Source organism: Lepisma saccharinum (assembly GCF_977018435.1).
Source record: "Lepisma saccharinum chromosome 12 unlocalized genomic scaffold, izLepSacc3.1 SUPER_12_unloc_1, whole genome shotgun sequence".
Taxonomy (NCBI): Eukaryota; Metazoa; Arthropoda; class Insecta; order Zygentoma; family Lepismatidae; genus Lepisma; species Lepisma saccharinum.
The window spans coordinates 15,895,860-15,912,719 of NW_028142891.1; the positions used below are offsets into that span (position 1 = coordinate 15,895,860).

A 16,860-nucleotide genomic window follows, 5' to 3' on the forward strand; every position below is an offset into this window, starting at 1 on the left:
GTAGACAATGTCCTTCAGCTTTCCCCACAGGAAAAAGTCTAACGGTGTCAAATCTGGGGAACGAGCCGGCCATTTGACAGGCCCTCCACGTCCAATCCAACGATTTGGAAATGTACTTTCCACACATGCTGTAGCACGTTTTGCACTGTGAGCTGGGCACCTGTCATGTTGGTACCACATTTCCCTCCTTGTCTGAAGTGGTATGTCCTCCAATAGTACAGGCAGTTCATGTTGTAAAAACTGTATGTATCGGTCAGCATTCAGTGTCCCTTGTATAAAAAAAGGGCCAATGAGATGTTCACCCACTATACCACACCACACGTTCACACTCCATGGGCGTTGGCGTTCCACTTGGCGAAGCCAATGTGGATTTGTCACCGACCAATAGTGCATGTTCCTTAGGTTGACATTTCCATGATTGGTAAAAGTTGCCTCGTCAGTGAAGAGGATACGTGACAAATCGGGTGTCATGTCGTAACATCCATGTGCAAAACCGAATACGTTCCACAAAATTATTCCCGTGAAGTTCCTGATGGAGGGAGATATGATATGGGTGAAACTTGTGTGTGTGTGTGCAGAATGCGCAATACACTTCGCTGACTCATCCCAGCATCCCTGGAAATTTCACGGGAGCTAACGTGCGGATTCACAGCAACAGCGGCGAGAACATTTGTTGCACCTGCCTCACCTGTAGTTAGCTTGTTCCGCACACGTGCTCGTGGTGTTACACTTCCGGTGTCTCTTCATTTAATAAATAACTTACCAAACAGACGTCGAGATGGCTGTCGTCTGTCCGGATATCTCTCTGCGTACACACGGTAGGCTTCTGAGGCATTCTTTCGGCATTCCCCATAAATCAGGATCATGTCCGCTTTTTCTATGTTTGTGAACACCATACTCTTCGCTCTTACCACTACGACTGCTTGCTATGAACTAACACGATCTCGTGGACCTGCCATCAAAACTTGCTCTGCGTAAAGGCAGTTCTGTCAGGCACCTGAGAAGTCTTACATGCCGTGGTACTGACGGTCAAGTGGGCCACTTGTTAGTTTGTTTACATATTTTCACATGGCCATATCTTCGTTCTTATGTGCAGTAGATGCATGAGACCAACGGCGTTGTGTTTCTCTGCATGTGCTCTTTTATATTATGCATGTTATTGTATATCGTTCCATTTAAAAAAATATGACTTTGCTCCAGATGCCCCATTTGTCGATATTTTTCGACCCACCCCATACCTCCGATTTACGAGCCCCATTTGATATTATTGTTTCCCGCAAACCTCACATCGCTACTGTTTCTGGTTTCTTCGCTATTTCAGGTGGTACTTTTAGGTGCCTCACGCGGTATAGGTAAAAAAAAAGTTTACACCTTGGCACAATGCTGCAATATGTGCAATAAGGAAGGAGGGGGGGGGGACAACATATTTCCTTAGTAATTCATTTACTTCAGCTGTTTCCATGTTACTTTCGCTACTAGGTGCACCATACAGTTTATTTACCGAGTGTAGAGTGACTAGTTATGTAAAGCTGTGTGTTTATCTTGCGTTGAGAAAGTTCTGAAAAACCAGGATGAAATGTCGCACTTAAAATAACTGTATATTACTTACGTGAAATTTTGAAAATTTCTCACTTCCGCACACACAATTTAATGGTTAAATCCTATTAATTTCGAAGATCCAATGTCTTCATTCACGAAAGGGTACGGAGTTTGGGAATTTTCAAAATTTCACGCAAGAAATTTTAAACTGCGTTTCCTGCAACCATCATAACTGTATATTATTTTGCATCTAAAGGGTGGGCCATCTGGTGGTTTCTTTTTAAAGCACATGTTATTTTGACACTGACAGCTCATTCGCGCTCAAAACCTTGACAGAAACACAGTAGCATATCTCCGCGGTACGAAATGAATTGTTTTACGCTCGAACAACGGTGGGAAATATTGAAAACTTATTTCCAAAGTTAGTGCTGTGTTGCCGAAACAGTGTGAATGTTGAAAAGAAATTTCAGACGAAATAATGCACCAACCGTGCCAGCTGTATGGAAGTTCGTGAGAGTGGCATGCTAAGTGATAACACAAGTTATCCTCGGGTTTGTCCAGTGCGCTCAGTCCAGAATATTTCTGCTGTTGCCGAAAGTGTGCGCCGAAACCAGAGAACCTCAACTTGCCACAGATCTCAGTAACTGAACTTTAGCCGCACTAGCCTCAGGAATTGTAGCAAAATGACCAGCTGCTTTGTTATCGCTTCTCTGTGTGGCATTTAGACCAGCTCATCTTTTCGGATGAGGCACATTTCCACCTGGGCAGCTATGTCAACAAGCAAAACTGCCATATTTGGGGCTCGGAAAACTTGCACGTCGTCGTAGGGAGGCCACTGCATCCTCCACGTGTGACTGTTTGGTATGGTTTGTGGAGTGGCAGCATTATTGGTCCATTTTTCTTCGAGGATGACGATGGCAACAATGTTACAGTCAACAAAGAGTCCTACAGAGGCATTTCTTTTTTCCAACAGGATGGCGCTACGTGCCACACAAGCCGTCCAACAATCGCTCTTTTGCGCACTCAGTTCAATGAGCGTGTAATCAGCTATTTTCGCGAAGCTACGATTTGATGCCGTCAGACTCTTTTTTATGGGGTTCTGCTAAAGATTGATGTTATGCTGACAATCCAGAAACGATTCAGGCACTTAAGCACAATATTGATCATGCAATAGAGCCACAAACCATCGATAATGTCCTACAAAATTGGGTTGCCAAGATGTGCTAGCCAAGCCAGCCGCGGCAGCGATTTCAATGAAATTATATTCCATAACTAATCGGAAGTTGTACTCTTGTCAAAAAAGCAACAAACTTTGAAAAATATTGCACGGTGTTTATTTTATCGCACTTTTAAAAAGAAATCAGCCGATGGCCAACCCCACCCTAAAAGAGGTTATGCAAGTCATTAAGAACCTAGATACACTATGCATAAATGTGCTACTAGAAAGGATTTTCTTAATTTTGTGTAATAAATGTAAGTATTTAAATCCATTTTAGATTCACATTCAATATTTTAACACACAAATGCTATTTTATATACCACTTTTGATCCTGAAATGTGCCCAGTTTTTATACACATTCTTGATCTTTTATTTGCTATAAAAATATGGCCGGACTTTTTGGTATTTTCAATTCCGACCACCTACTTTTCCCCTTATTCTGCTTGCAGATCGAGAAAATAGTGGAGATTGGTCCCACAATTCATTCCAAGTTCAAAAAATAGTCAAAGTTAGTAATTTCACATGGGTATATTAGTCGAACATGGAAAACATGCTAAATAATTCTTGAAAAGCAAGGGGTTTGACATGCTTGATTAATACACATTATATTCAGTTCAAGAATTTCAAGAATTAACTAACTTTATAAAATAAATTTAGATTGTATACACTATATAACATGTACTTTTACAGCACTAGTTCACTTCAACAAATAATTTGTCATTGTGTGTTTTACTATTATATTATGTTATATTATTATTAAAAAAAATTGCCAAATTGATGTATAGATATATATATATGTGCGATGTCAACATGTCTTTTGTAATGTACATGCACCAATGCCCCCAGGGGTATTATCGGTGTGAAAATTGCTCAATAAACTCAAACTCAAACTCAATTTATTGATTTGGTTTATTTTACTTTGCATTTCTGCCACTTTTGGCCAATAGCGAATATGAGGATGAGTGATGATGTGACTAAATTGATGAACGATTTCCTGACTTTTTGGGATCCCAAACAGTCGGGAAATTCCAAATAGTCATTTTTAATAAAAGTGGTTAATTCTCAATATTTTCTGCAGTGTTAATGTCTGAAACTTCTCGGAAATTGTTAATTTTTATTCCACAATTGCAAAAAAGAATGATTTAAGGACAGGCGATACAATTTCCACGGGAGTCTTCCCAAGCCCTTCTGTCCATGACAGTGTGCCAACTTAGCTCTCTTGCGGAGCCAGATCTGGCTCTTTCGTGCACTCTAGCCGGACCCTGTGGTCGAGCGGTTAGCACATCGTGCTGCAACGCCAAGGGTCCCGGTTTCGAATCCTGATCGGGCTTGGTTGTTTGCGAATGTCCATTCATTAATTTCATCACTCATCCCCATCTTCCCAAATTAGCCAAGAGGCATAAAACGCGAAGTAAAATAAACTAAATCAATCAATCAATCTTTCGTGCACTAGTTCGGCTGTGAACTGGGATGCCCACCCCCCGTGCCCCACTATGATGCCATCTCTGGTTCAGACCCACATAGATCACCTTTCGTCATAATTATACATTTTGCACGTGACATGATATTGTTATATTGGCTGTGTCGCCCCACTCTCTCTTATCTCCCCAGCTACTTCTTTATAGCGCAATGTTAGATGTGAAATTGACATAATATTGTCGTCAGGGAATTCTTTACTTTCGATTTCATACCACCATCGGTGGATTAATAAGATGGGTGATGCCGCCGGATCTAGATGTTGAAAACTAAGAATAAATTGTCATCAATTTAGAGTTAACGATAATAGCATTGCCCCACCCCTTTGACAACTAACATTACCCTAGAAGGCACTTTATCCAGCCATCGCAAATCTAGCTCCATGAGAGTCAGTTTTAACTCCATTTAAGGTGAAATTTAGTTCTTTTATGCCCATCAGGTTTGGCAACACTGCCAGGAGGCAAGGAAAAAAGCATTGCTCATATGGGAGTATGATTTGATTCATTCTCTTGTGAATATAAAAATTCCCATGGAATAGGAAGATATGTCAACGGGAAGAGGGCAGTTTGAAGATGAATTTCAACAGCGGAAAAGTCGAAACTTCCATTTGATTAGCCGTAACTTTATGTTGAAGTTGATTCCCCATAAGGAATACATGGGATTCCAAAAATTATTATTCATCATATTTTTCAAACATCGTGTCCAGCTTAATAATCAACATAACAAAATGTTTGCACTTGCAACATGCAGAGAAATTCATACTCTTGGATACACCCAGGGTTTGTTTTAGTAGCAGTGCCCATTCGGGCGATACTGAAATAAATGCACAATTGGTGCGTAATTGTATCTCCTCACCTTAAGGGAAAATGGTTAGCAGATTTAGATATTTCGGACATTTCACAACCTGATAATTTCCCGACATGGTCGTAAAACTGCAAATTTTTCCTGTCCTGAAACTGAGGATTTAAAATAGTTCCTTCCTGGTCACGTCCCAACAAAAACATTTCTGTCCCACACACTCCTAACATTCAGAGACTCTTGAAGAATGGATAATTTAAACAACTTACCACAATCTGTTATACAACTTCCAAAATATTATCACAATAATAATCCCCAAAATAATTACAATAACCTTACCTGCTTAAATGCTACATTAATGTCTTTGCTTAGCTCCATATCCTTAAACATTCCTTCTAATTTGGAAGTGAACCCACCACCACACTCCTGCTTCAATTTGGACAGCATGCTCTTCTCTGCATCAACGCTCGCGGACTTCCCAACCAACAAGCGCTTTGCTAAATCCTGAGGGGAAAAAAGAATGCATTATGTAGGCTTACATAATCATCATCAGTGATTAGAAACTAGATTAGGATAAACTGCACAACCTGTATCTAAACATATCTGTTTGGCAGTTACGTGGAGATAGGTACTGTACATGCCTGACGAAGCCACCAGACGGGTGGCGAAATCGATCGCGAAAGAAATTTACGTGGAAAAATGAAAAGTAAGTTTATCAAGAGTTAATTGCACAACCTGTTATAAACAGTTAAAACACATGACTTGCATTTTTTATAAATGTTTAAAACGTTTAAAACACAGTTATAAACATATTTTTTAGATTTGTTCAAATAACATTTTGACATTTGAGATATTTAATAGTCTGTAGTTATTTGAATGTTTTGTAAGTGTCCATTCGTTCAATCCATGTCATTTCGTTTACAGTACCCAGAAATCTGTTCAGTGACTGAAAATGTACATTCAGCTAACAAACAAATCATAATGATTACCTATGGGACATGTTTAAAACACATGGCTATGTTTCTTTTATGTTATTATTATGTTTAAAAACAGAAATAATGCCTGTTTGAACTGTTTGGACATATTCTCATGATGCTACACCATTAGAAAACTTCTGGGTGTTCTGGGTATCAGATAATAGTGTAGATGTTTTCAGGAGTCGCAAACATGACCAGTCACAGTTCGTTTCCTCTCCATACTACATGGTTCAAATGTAAATCTCCAAATATTGTGTGCAAAAACAATCATGGAAAGGTGTCAAAATATGAAAACATTAATTACAATTTTAATTAATATTTCAGTTTATGATTGTCATGTATGTGACATGAGTCAGGTTTGTGACTTATACATGTATTTGATACTGTTATTATGCAGATATTTATGACTAGAATAGTGTATTTTATTTTCTATTTAACAGTGGCAGTAACAATATTGAATACAGAAAATTAGTGGTAGTGTTCTTATACCATTCAAACATTTTACATACTCCTCCAGGCATGCATGGTGTAATGACAACATGGGAAAATGGCATTAGGCAACATGTTCACAAATACGACCCTACAGTTAACATGAAAAAAGTAAAGGTTTTTGTTCAAAGCAGAGAATTGTGATGTAAGTATTGGGTATTCAAAGTTTTGCAATCCTAGACAACAAAATATTGTTCTTCTTAAATATACGTCGAGTGACCAATGCAGAAGAATTGAAGCTGCAGCCTTCCAATCTAAGTTGATTACAAGTTGATTTTGCATGCTGAAATACAATCAGCACTTTGTAATGACCTTATTAATTATTATTTTTGCTCTTTCTGAATACATGCAAAAGACATAGTGTTAGCAATACAAAAGATAAAACAAAGCAGTCCATGTCTGTCTTAATTTAACTTCTGCAGTAACTGCAAAAGTAGTTCCAAATGTGAATATAATTTCCATGATGCAAAAAAGATAAATCAAGTCCAGATTGAGTGGAATCTCGCTACTATGTCGAGACCTTCTTTCCTCGGCTAAGTGCACGGTCGAGATCAAAATTATATTAAAAGAAATTAAATTAAAGAAAATTGTTTTATATTTCACATTATCAGCTACCTAAAATTCAATTCAAATTTTCACATAAATGAATTTGCAACACTAATATCAGTATTAACTTTCGAAGGAATTAAGGAAAATTATCACATATCAAGTATAAAAGACTTATGTATTTTGAGAAAAATATTAACAAAGTCGAAGCACATACTCTTACACATCATTCAGTGAACATTCAGAGAAAGCTAAGCATTAGCTTGCAAAACATTTCATTTCTACACATTTCAGGTTTTTCTTCACGTTTGTTTAAGATGTCAAGTCAAATTATTATCATTTGTAATTACTTGCGATCTTGCGAAGATTTTTACGAGATAATTTTCACATGACGTTTGAAAATGACGAAGCACAATTCAAGACGAATTATATTTATAAACGCTTATATGAGTTTAAGAAACTCTCTGAATTCAGATTAAACACTATTATAAGTTAACATTCTAGGCCTTTCATTTGTAGCTACGTGCATGTATTAAGTACTTATCTGTTAGTTCAGTTGCGAGAGAAAATGGCTGCCATTATTACGACTTTGTAACCGTTCACTATTTTCATATTCTTTCACTTTTTTAAGGTTCTTCACGGAGTTTCCGAAGATCAAAACCGCTACTGCTCTTTATGTGACAAAATAATCACATTTATCGGACGAATCTTGTTCTTTTAAGAATAATAGATCCAATTTATGTCCTTGTCAAATTTTTCGACTCCATTCTGGTCGAAGGCGATCTTAAAGATGAAGCAGTGTATCCGAACTCACACTGTTACAACTTTTTTCACAGAATACAAACTTGCGAATACTTTTCAAGTGACAAATTTAGAATTGTACAGTTATTATACATTAAAATGCTAGTAAAATAGATTAGATACAATAAAATAGATATTACAATATTCAATTACATGTTTACGTATTTTATTTTCACCTTTTTCAGTTATTTTAAGTTTTACTATTTTGGTGGGAAAAAGGTTATTTACGCTCAACTTAGATTTTTCCCTTTATGTGAGTTGGCTATGTTTCCAAGTTTAGGATTACTTCACAGCTTTAGGATTACTCTTCAAGGCGCTCATTTAAACAAATCGTATGTTTATCGACAAAATTCTGCCAAAACTTATATTAAATGATTTGTACATGTTAGTAATACATTTTAAATACATGTTTGTGCCCAAATACTGATGAAAGAGCAAATAAAAGCTGTTGAAACCAAACATATGTGCGATTCGATTATGCATAAATTGGCAATTTTCGGTAAGCATATTCTTCATACATCACAAGCCAAATTACATCGCTGAGATATAAAAATATTTTAAATACGTGCATTTTACATACGTACTTCAGTTATATTAAAGCCAAAGTGATGCAAATTAATTTTGTACAAATATAAACTACCAAATATGACCTCAAATCGTAAATTTCAAGTAATAAAATTATTTTATTTTTCACATTATGATGGTACTCATTCTGATACCGTCATACTACAGACGCTCCAGGAATTAAGAAGGCACAAGCAATGCATCAGAAGATCATGTTCTAAGAATCATGTTGGTCTATTTAGCAGTGAACAGTCATTGGACACTCAAAACACAAGAGGTTTGTTACCGTGAGGATAAAGTCATGCTGTGAACTTGAAGGTACTGCATACAGTATTAAATTTTCTATCATCATCTGCTACAATATCCAGTTCTGGCACTTTTCTCCTTGTAAAAGGATATGGAAAGAATATGTGGAAACCATATGTTGCAGTGTCAAAACTCTGATGTTAGTGTTGTTTTCCTGAATAAACAGTCTGAACATATTTATTTCTCTTCTAGTCTACGGTTGTTACAAGCATAAAAACACAGTTTTTCGTTCCAACTTCAGGCTCCCTTCATCAGACATTTATTTTTAGTTTGACTCAAGATACAGTTAACAATGGTTAAAAAATTTTAACAAAAAAGAATAAGTTATACAATGGATCTTGTCAATGTTACATTGTTGTAACATAGCAACTTAACTGTGAAATAAGCAGTCTCTCTTATTATTATTTCTGATAAAAAAATTTGATCGCCATTTTTTTAAAAATTATGAATACAAAATATCATCAGGCAATTCAAAATCACCATTGCTTTCACAGAGATTCTTGATGTTTTCTGTTACATTAACAGACTACAAGAGAAATAATTCTACAATGCAAGCAATTCGTACATACAAGGAAAATTAAGTCTGAAAATAACTTCATACATTAAGAAAATGACATAGGCATCATAAAACTGTATGACATATTATAAATATTGCCTACTAACATAAGGAAGAATCATGAGTTTGTGGTATTTTCATTCTCAGTTATATAAAATTAATATAAAGTTCGCCAGATAATCAAAATCCATGTATTCTCATTAGGGATGGGACCGATTAATCGGTACTCTATCGGTATCGGTATCGAATGTGATGGCAACTGTTTGAAAGGGTAACTCTGAGTAGAGGACACTACAGGCAAACTATATGTATGTTTGTTGTTTCAAGCTTTCCATTATTACACAAATTATACCTCAACAGGAAAAACTTTTTGATACCCCCTCGTATATCTGAAATGTAACTTCTATTTCTTGTCACAAACATGATAATTATAAAAAAGCAATTGAAACAGTCAAACATTCAATGTAATCCATTCTCAGATATTATGTGGAATGAGAAAATAATACATACAAAATATATTATAATGCATTTTCATAATTTCTTACCTTCTTATAGAAAGCTTCAAACACATCCTTTCCGTGAATAAACCTAAATAACACCATGATCTTATCAAGTAGCCTTTCTAATTCCTCCTCCGTGGCTTCTTTGTTCCCTGCCCTCAATTTCGAATCAACAAACTTTGCTGGAAGAAAAAAAATACTTTTAATTACTCAAGAATTAAGGAATATCACAGTAAAATTGCAGAAATTGTCATGGATTCCACCAAATAATAATTCAACCAGAAATATAGGTAAAGTTCTCCATGAAGGCACAGGTAGGGGAATTGGGGGTAGAACCACACATTATTCTCGAACTCTGCCATTTTGGAGGTGTTATGATCAGCACCATGCTCCCGCTGCCTTTACCCCCAGTATTGCTGCCACATAACCATTGGCTTCAGGCTGGGTGAACCACAGTCAGTTTATGCAGGGGCAAGGCTGGAAAAATGCTGATCATAAATTTACCCAACCAGGGAATTGAACCAGGTCTCCTGCAAGCAGGGTTGGCAAAATTTGTGTTTTTTAAAAAAAGAACAAAACAAACTTTTTTTTGTTTTAAACATAGTTTTAAACATGAGTTAAAAAAACATGTTTTAAACAAAATAAAGTCAACCTTTTCCCAGTAAATTATAGTTAAAGTCGTTAAAGAAAAAAAAATACTCATTTTTATGAGTACAGTGGCGACAAGGACAGTTTATTTCCCTTTGGAGATAAGGTTTACCATACTGCAGGGTAGGGGTGTGCGGGACAGAATTTTTTGGGTCGGGACGGGGAAAATTCTTAATTTAATGACAAAGTCGGGAAATTTTCGGGACGGGATGTGATTGAAATTTCCCAAAGCTCTTGAAATATCGAATTCTACATGTAATTTCCATCTTAAGTGCTTGTTTTTACACTTCTGGTACAAAAACTAACAATTTCCGATACGTTCCAGACATTTACAATGCAGAGAACGTCGAGAATTGACGACGTTTTAAAATGACCATTCGGTATTTCCTGACTGCTTGGGATCCCAAAATTTTCTTTCTCGATCCTGGTCCCGACTTTTCGGGATCCCGCACACCTCTACTGCAGGGACAAAAGTTTTTCCGCCACTAGGATTCATATTCATCTAAATTTCAAGAAACTAAATATTATAGAATTACTATCCTCGTCCTGGGAAAATCAGGGTGAAATATTTCCTGCTGCCTGAACAGTTTATATAGCAGAAAACAACCTGCAGTGTCATAATAGATTCTCCAGATCAATTTATCTTTCCAAGTACAAAGTTATGTTACCAAAAGTAAGCATCTGCGCTCATGCAGTTATACAAACCAATGAATCGTATCGCAAAAGAAAAAAAAATCACGTCATGATCAAAATCACGCATTGTGTATTCAGATATTAGTTTCCACTTCCAGCTTCCACTAGTCTCAAACTTACAGGACGGTATGAAACAAGGAACTGAGAAGTTTCGATTTCTACAGTAAAGCACGGGTCTTTCTTGTCACACAACAATTTTGCTACCTTGTGCATACATAGCTAGTCTGCCTACCCTAACAATGTAGGCATTTAGCCTAAAATTAAAAAGCTTTTTTTTTTTATGTCAGAACATAAGGTTGCTCAAGTGTTGTGCGATAAGTGAGACCCGTAAAGCACGGATTAATTGACACAGGTTCAATGTAAAAACAGGGTTGCCAAACAAAAAAATTATCACAGACTATAAAATATCAACCACCAAAATGTGTTTTAAACACTTGTAAAAAAAATGTTTAAAACACATTGTTTTAAATTAATAAATATGTATAAATTCAATGGGATTAATCCTTAATAATCCTTTGCGCAATTCAATGGGATTGGGATTAATAAAAGTTGCCACTTTTCACGTCTTCGGAGAAAAATTCACGCATAATTCCTGGAGTCAAAAATTCACACAGAATTCCTGGAGTCAAAAATTCACGCAGAATTCCTGGAGCCAAAAATTCATGCAGAATTCCTGGAGTCAAAAATTCATGCAGAATTCCTGGAGTCAAAAATTCAGGCAGAATTCCCGGTCAGTAGCCTTGCTGTATCCACTACATTTCAGTTCTGTCTTTTTTGTTCATTAGTTTACGTCTAAAGGTATTACATACTCGAATTACAAAACAATACAGTCATTGTTACAATAACATGCGCCGTTTAAAAAAGCTCTTCGTTTCCCTTTTGTTACTATGGAATATATTGAAGACAAAAGGCTGTAACTCCTCAACTACTGCATCTTTTTGAACATTTTAAATTCTAAATGTAAGAATCTGAAAAAAAAAACAAAAAAAAAAACAAAAAAAAAAAAAAAAAAAACATTTTAAGTAACATCCCACAATTAAGGCTCCGCTGGACCTTTGGCCGGTGCAAGGGCAGCTTTCCTCAAATTTTTCTCTCTTTTCGAAAAACTGCTATAATATTCGAAAATCCAAAAAATTACATATGTTTAGAATTCCTTCTAGATCATTCATGTGAATTTTCGTGTGGTTTGCCTTCGCTGTTGCCTAGATATTTTCAATAGTTTTGTGATTATGCAAGTCTATTAAACATTGATAATATCTAGACAACAGCAAAAAGCAAACCACACAAAAATTCACATGAATGATCTAGAAGGAATTCTAAACATATGTAATTTTTCGGATTTTCAAATATTATAGCAGTTTTTCGAAAAGAAAGGAAAATTCGAGGAAAGCTGCCCTTGCGCTGGCCAAAGGTCCAGCTGAGCCTTAAGGGTCCAGGGGGTAAGCAGGGGCAAAGGCCTACAGTTAGAAATTTTCCGTAATTATGCAAAATTTCAGTTTTTTAAAAATAATTGCAGCACGCACATTACATATCCTCATTAGAGTGGTCTCTTGTCATCCTTCCCTCCATATTTGGACCAGCAAGTGTCCATAGGACCGTCACTGGAAGCGAAATTCCAGACATTGTCCTGAAGCTGGCAACACTGCCACTTTATAATATTATTGTTTTTTACTCAAGAAGTATGTCTGATTTCAACCAAACTTTGCATGGTTGTAGGCATGTGCCACCACTACATTCCACATTTTTCCATTCACTTCGGTCTATTGAGGAAGGCACAGGAGCATGCTGTACGCCATTTAAAAATAAAATTCCATTTTCTTCTTATTATTATTCTTCATTTAACACTAATTATTTGGAGGCATGATGTATCTCCGCTAACAGCCCTATCTTTAAGAAAGAAAACAAAATCCATTTAATCTCTCTACGACAATTAGTTCTCGAGCTACGATTTTTTTTATTGCGCGGGAAGTTTGAAAAGTGTGTGCTTGAAAAGGTCCAGAGGGTTTCGAGGTGCACGAGGCTACATCCGCTAAAGGTTTGCAATGTTATTGAACTGGCTCTTGCATGGGACGTATGGAAGCAAATACACTTGAAATTTCCAGATAATCATAAGAAAAGACCACTCTTCAACAACGTATCTCTTACGTCCCCACATTATAAATAAAAACGACCGTAAATAGCATCTTTTGGAAAAAAATTTAACATTTAGGAAAATTTCGGACATATCTCACCTGCACCCCCTAATCGAAAATGATAATCACATCTCCTAGTATGAACATGTAACTACAGACCACCAAAGTTTCGGTCTCAACCCTTCAACAATAAGGTGCCGGCAGTGAAAAGAAAGGAAAGAAAGCATTGCAATTCGAATAAATTTCCCAAACTTTTTGCATTTCTTCAAAAAATATGCCTTTTTTATGACTTATCGAGTGGCATGTTGTCGATAAGTGATGATTAACTGAAAATTTCAACCTCTTTGTGTCCATAGGGCAGGCACTACAAATAAATTTTCAGACCACTGTTTATCAGCATGATTCCAATTTACAAAAAAAGATTTTCTTCGCTGCAGGCTCTTTATTATTGAAGTGAGGTGACAAAATTGAAGTGTACAGTTGTTACATGTTCATTTTATGAGAAGACGAAACAATTAGTTTCAATTTGTAGCAATTAGGGCCCAAGTCTTAACACAGGACATCAAATAGCCACATTTGCGACTTACTTTTGCAAATTCAAAACTAGATGTCTGTCAGCTGGCATGTAACAACAGTGTTACTAGATGCATAGAATTTTACACTTAAAAAGTGAAATTTCAGTGGAAATTATGATTTTTCATCATGTAAATGTATGGCCAATACTTAGGCACATGTTGCCTGCATCTGCTGACAAAATTTTGACCTTCTAGTGTTGCCAGCTATGGAGATATGACCCTAAAATAGCACTTTTTCACTTAACCCATATAATAGCCAGTCCAAAACCCATCAAATGCTGCACACTGATTGAAAATGACAGATTAACATTGCAGACTCTCCGATGATTTCAACAGATGTGTGGTATTCTGGAAAACTGTTGACAATGACTAACGTAATTTATTAATTTTTAGAACTTTCTGTATGGAATAAAGTAATAATGTTAAGCATATCTCAATGGATGAGGAGGCTTTGTAATGAAGACCCAGTGCAAATATCTCTTACGGTTTTCATGTTACAAGCCCTCAAGGTTTGGGTTTTGCGACTTTTGAAGCACACTATATTTACAAATGGTAGTCAGGTTGACACCAGTACTGGAGAGTTCTGGTTTCAATACATCCATTAACATCAATGAACATTGTTCAATATCTATACAGTAGAGTACTGCATCGGACCACTTTCGATCGATCAAACTCGTTTGAATCTCCCACACTCGAACGTACCACACTTGCAGTAGAATGATTGGCAACGTCCCATATTTCAGAGCCTAATAAGCAACACTGTCAACCTAAAACCCAAACATGGAAGGAAATCACTCCATGCAATTACAATTCTAAATAATAATTCTGTATATTATTATGTAAGACTCAAATACAGCACATGCGAAACTATGCAATATATACAGACCGAAACGTAAAATGGATACACATGCTGACAGACCTGCCTAAACAATTACAAATATTGCATCACAGTGCAACAAGTACGTGTACATGATTGCTAACTTACCGAAAAAGATAATCATATTTTGCGAAATAATAAAATGCAGTTATAACATTCAATCAAACATCATTTCAATGTAAAAATAATCGTAGAAACGTAAAATGTCAGCATAGGTAGTTTCAGCCCATACTCATCTACTTCATATTCACGTATCTTGGTAAGATACACAAAACTGCATATTAACATGGAGATGATGACAATGTTCACTTATTTTTCAAATTTCACTGCGTCTTTTACTTCACGATCCATATTTGAGGGCACACTACCATAGACAAATTTCGATTATACGTGCACTAATAGGGTTCGAGAGTTCCGAGTGTATTTTGCTCGTTCGGTCGATTTTCACTCGAGCTGAAGAACTATCAATTCTGTATGCCATCTAGTGCTGCCCGTGCAAACTAATTGCCACTCGAGCGAAAAACATTCATTGCAGCACTCTACTATACAGACTGTAGGATACGAAAACTACACAAACTCAACTACATGGGGAAAATTATGTGAACATAGGTGTTGCAAAATTACAGTTATTTTCACTTCATCAATTTCAATATTTTTAGTACGTCTGCTGATTATGCAGTTAAGTTTGAGGTAAAAATAACAACAGTGGCGTAGCAAGGGGTGGGCAAAGTGGGCGACCGTCTGGGGCCTTGCACCTAAAGGGGCCTTTGTCCAATGAGGTTAATACGAAAAATGTAAAAGAACAGAGGTGAGAATATGGAATAGGCAATGAAGTTAATACATTCTGTTTTCATCTGATTTTAAATTCTAGTTAAACGTTATAATCTGAATCAATGTGTCAAATGAGGGACGTAACATATAGGAAGGTGGGGCCCTAAAGCTAAGGGTGCCTGAAAAACATTTACGAAAAAATCACTATAACTTGCTTGGACATTTTTACCCATTTAATCTTTTCTTGAATAAGAAACACTTTGTCTTGTATTTTCTTATTTTTCTTAACTGCACACTCCCGATTTTAATAAGTTAACAATAAAGCACCTCCAACTAAGGAGGATGTCGAATAAATGGTAAATCTGAAATGCCGTTGGATAGACATTTTTAGGACGAGTAAACTATTAAATATAATTTTAGTCTGCAATTTATTATTATAATTTAAATATGATCAATTGCTGACGAATCCCTGAATATTTTGTATGAATTCACATTGAGATTTCAAATGTAAAAGCAGAGTTGCCTCACATTCTAATCTCGCCCAGGGCCTCGCGATATGTTGCTACACCACTGAATAACAATGGCTTGCCAATTTTGGAATGAATAAATGCATTACTCACCTATTAGTTCAGCTGGTTTGTTCGCTCTCTGGTTAATGAAATGTTCAAATGCTTCCTTTAAACTGTTTGTAAACTTTTCATTTCTCTGGAAACATACAAACACTATATTGTCCATTTTATCTTTGAAATCCAGTAACTCTTGGACCATCGTTTTGTCTTTTTCTGGATCTATGACTATTGTTCTTCCTTTTCTCTGTAATTGAAAAAGTTACATATTAAAGAGAAGGGCAGATACTATTTCATACAACTTGCAAAGGCAAATTACACCCATTTACGTATTTAATGCATTGAAGACTGGCCTGAAAATACCATGTTTTTTTCCAGGAGACTGCAGATTTTTAGTCTTTCAGAAAACCATAGAAAATATGTTACTGTGTTATTCTCCATTTTTTTCTGAAATCCACAAGATATTTATGAATATTTTACTGCCACAATTGTTTGAAATTAAAAAAGTAAACATTGCAATAAAAATGACTGAAAACTTATTTTTAATACATAATGTATAATAAATTGATGAAAAATAACCTAACAAGTTCTTCCTTAGATTGAAAGCATCCTCTGTTTCCTTACAGAAGAAATTCTCGACTTTGGAAAAACATACCACCACTTCTGATGGCAAGAAGTTCGTGTTATAGGAAGGAAATCATTTTAAAGTAATACTAAAGGTCGCCTGACTCTGCGAATGAACCATGTGAGATTCTTGCCGTAACCTCCTGAAGGCAAATCTGAGGAACAAATCTATCACTGAACAGCAACTATCTAGTCAAAGCAAG

At 36.1% G+C, this 16,860-nt stretch overlaps 1 protein-coding gene across 1 annotated transcript in view; it reads right to left on the reverse strand.

The window, feature by feature from the left end:
* Positions 1-16,860, reverse strand: part of Cul4 (cullin 4) — a 74,149-nt gene that overhangs the window by 17,888 nt on the left and 39,401 nt on the right. The window contains exons 7-9 of the mRNA XM_083115775.1: positions 16,088-16,280; positions 9,817-9,953; positions 5,372-5,536 (exon numbers count right to left, since the gene is read on the reverse strand). Of these exons, the coding sequence (XP_082971901.1) occupies positions 5,372-5,536; positions 9,817-9,953; positions 16,088-16,280 (495 nt within the window). The remainder of the gene's footprint in view (positions 1-5,371; positions 5,537-9,816; positions 9,954-16,087; positions 16,281-16,860) is intronic.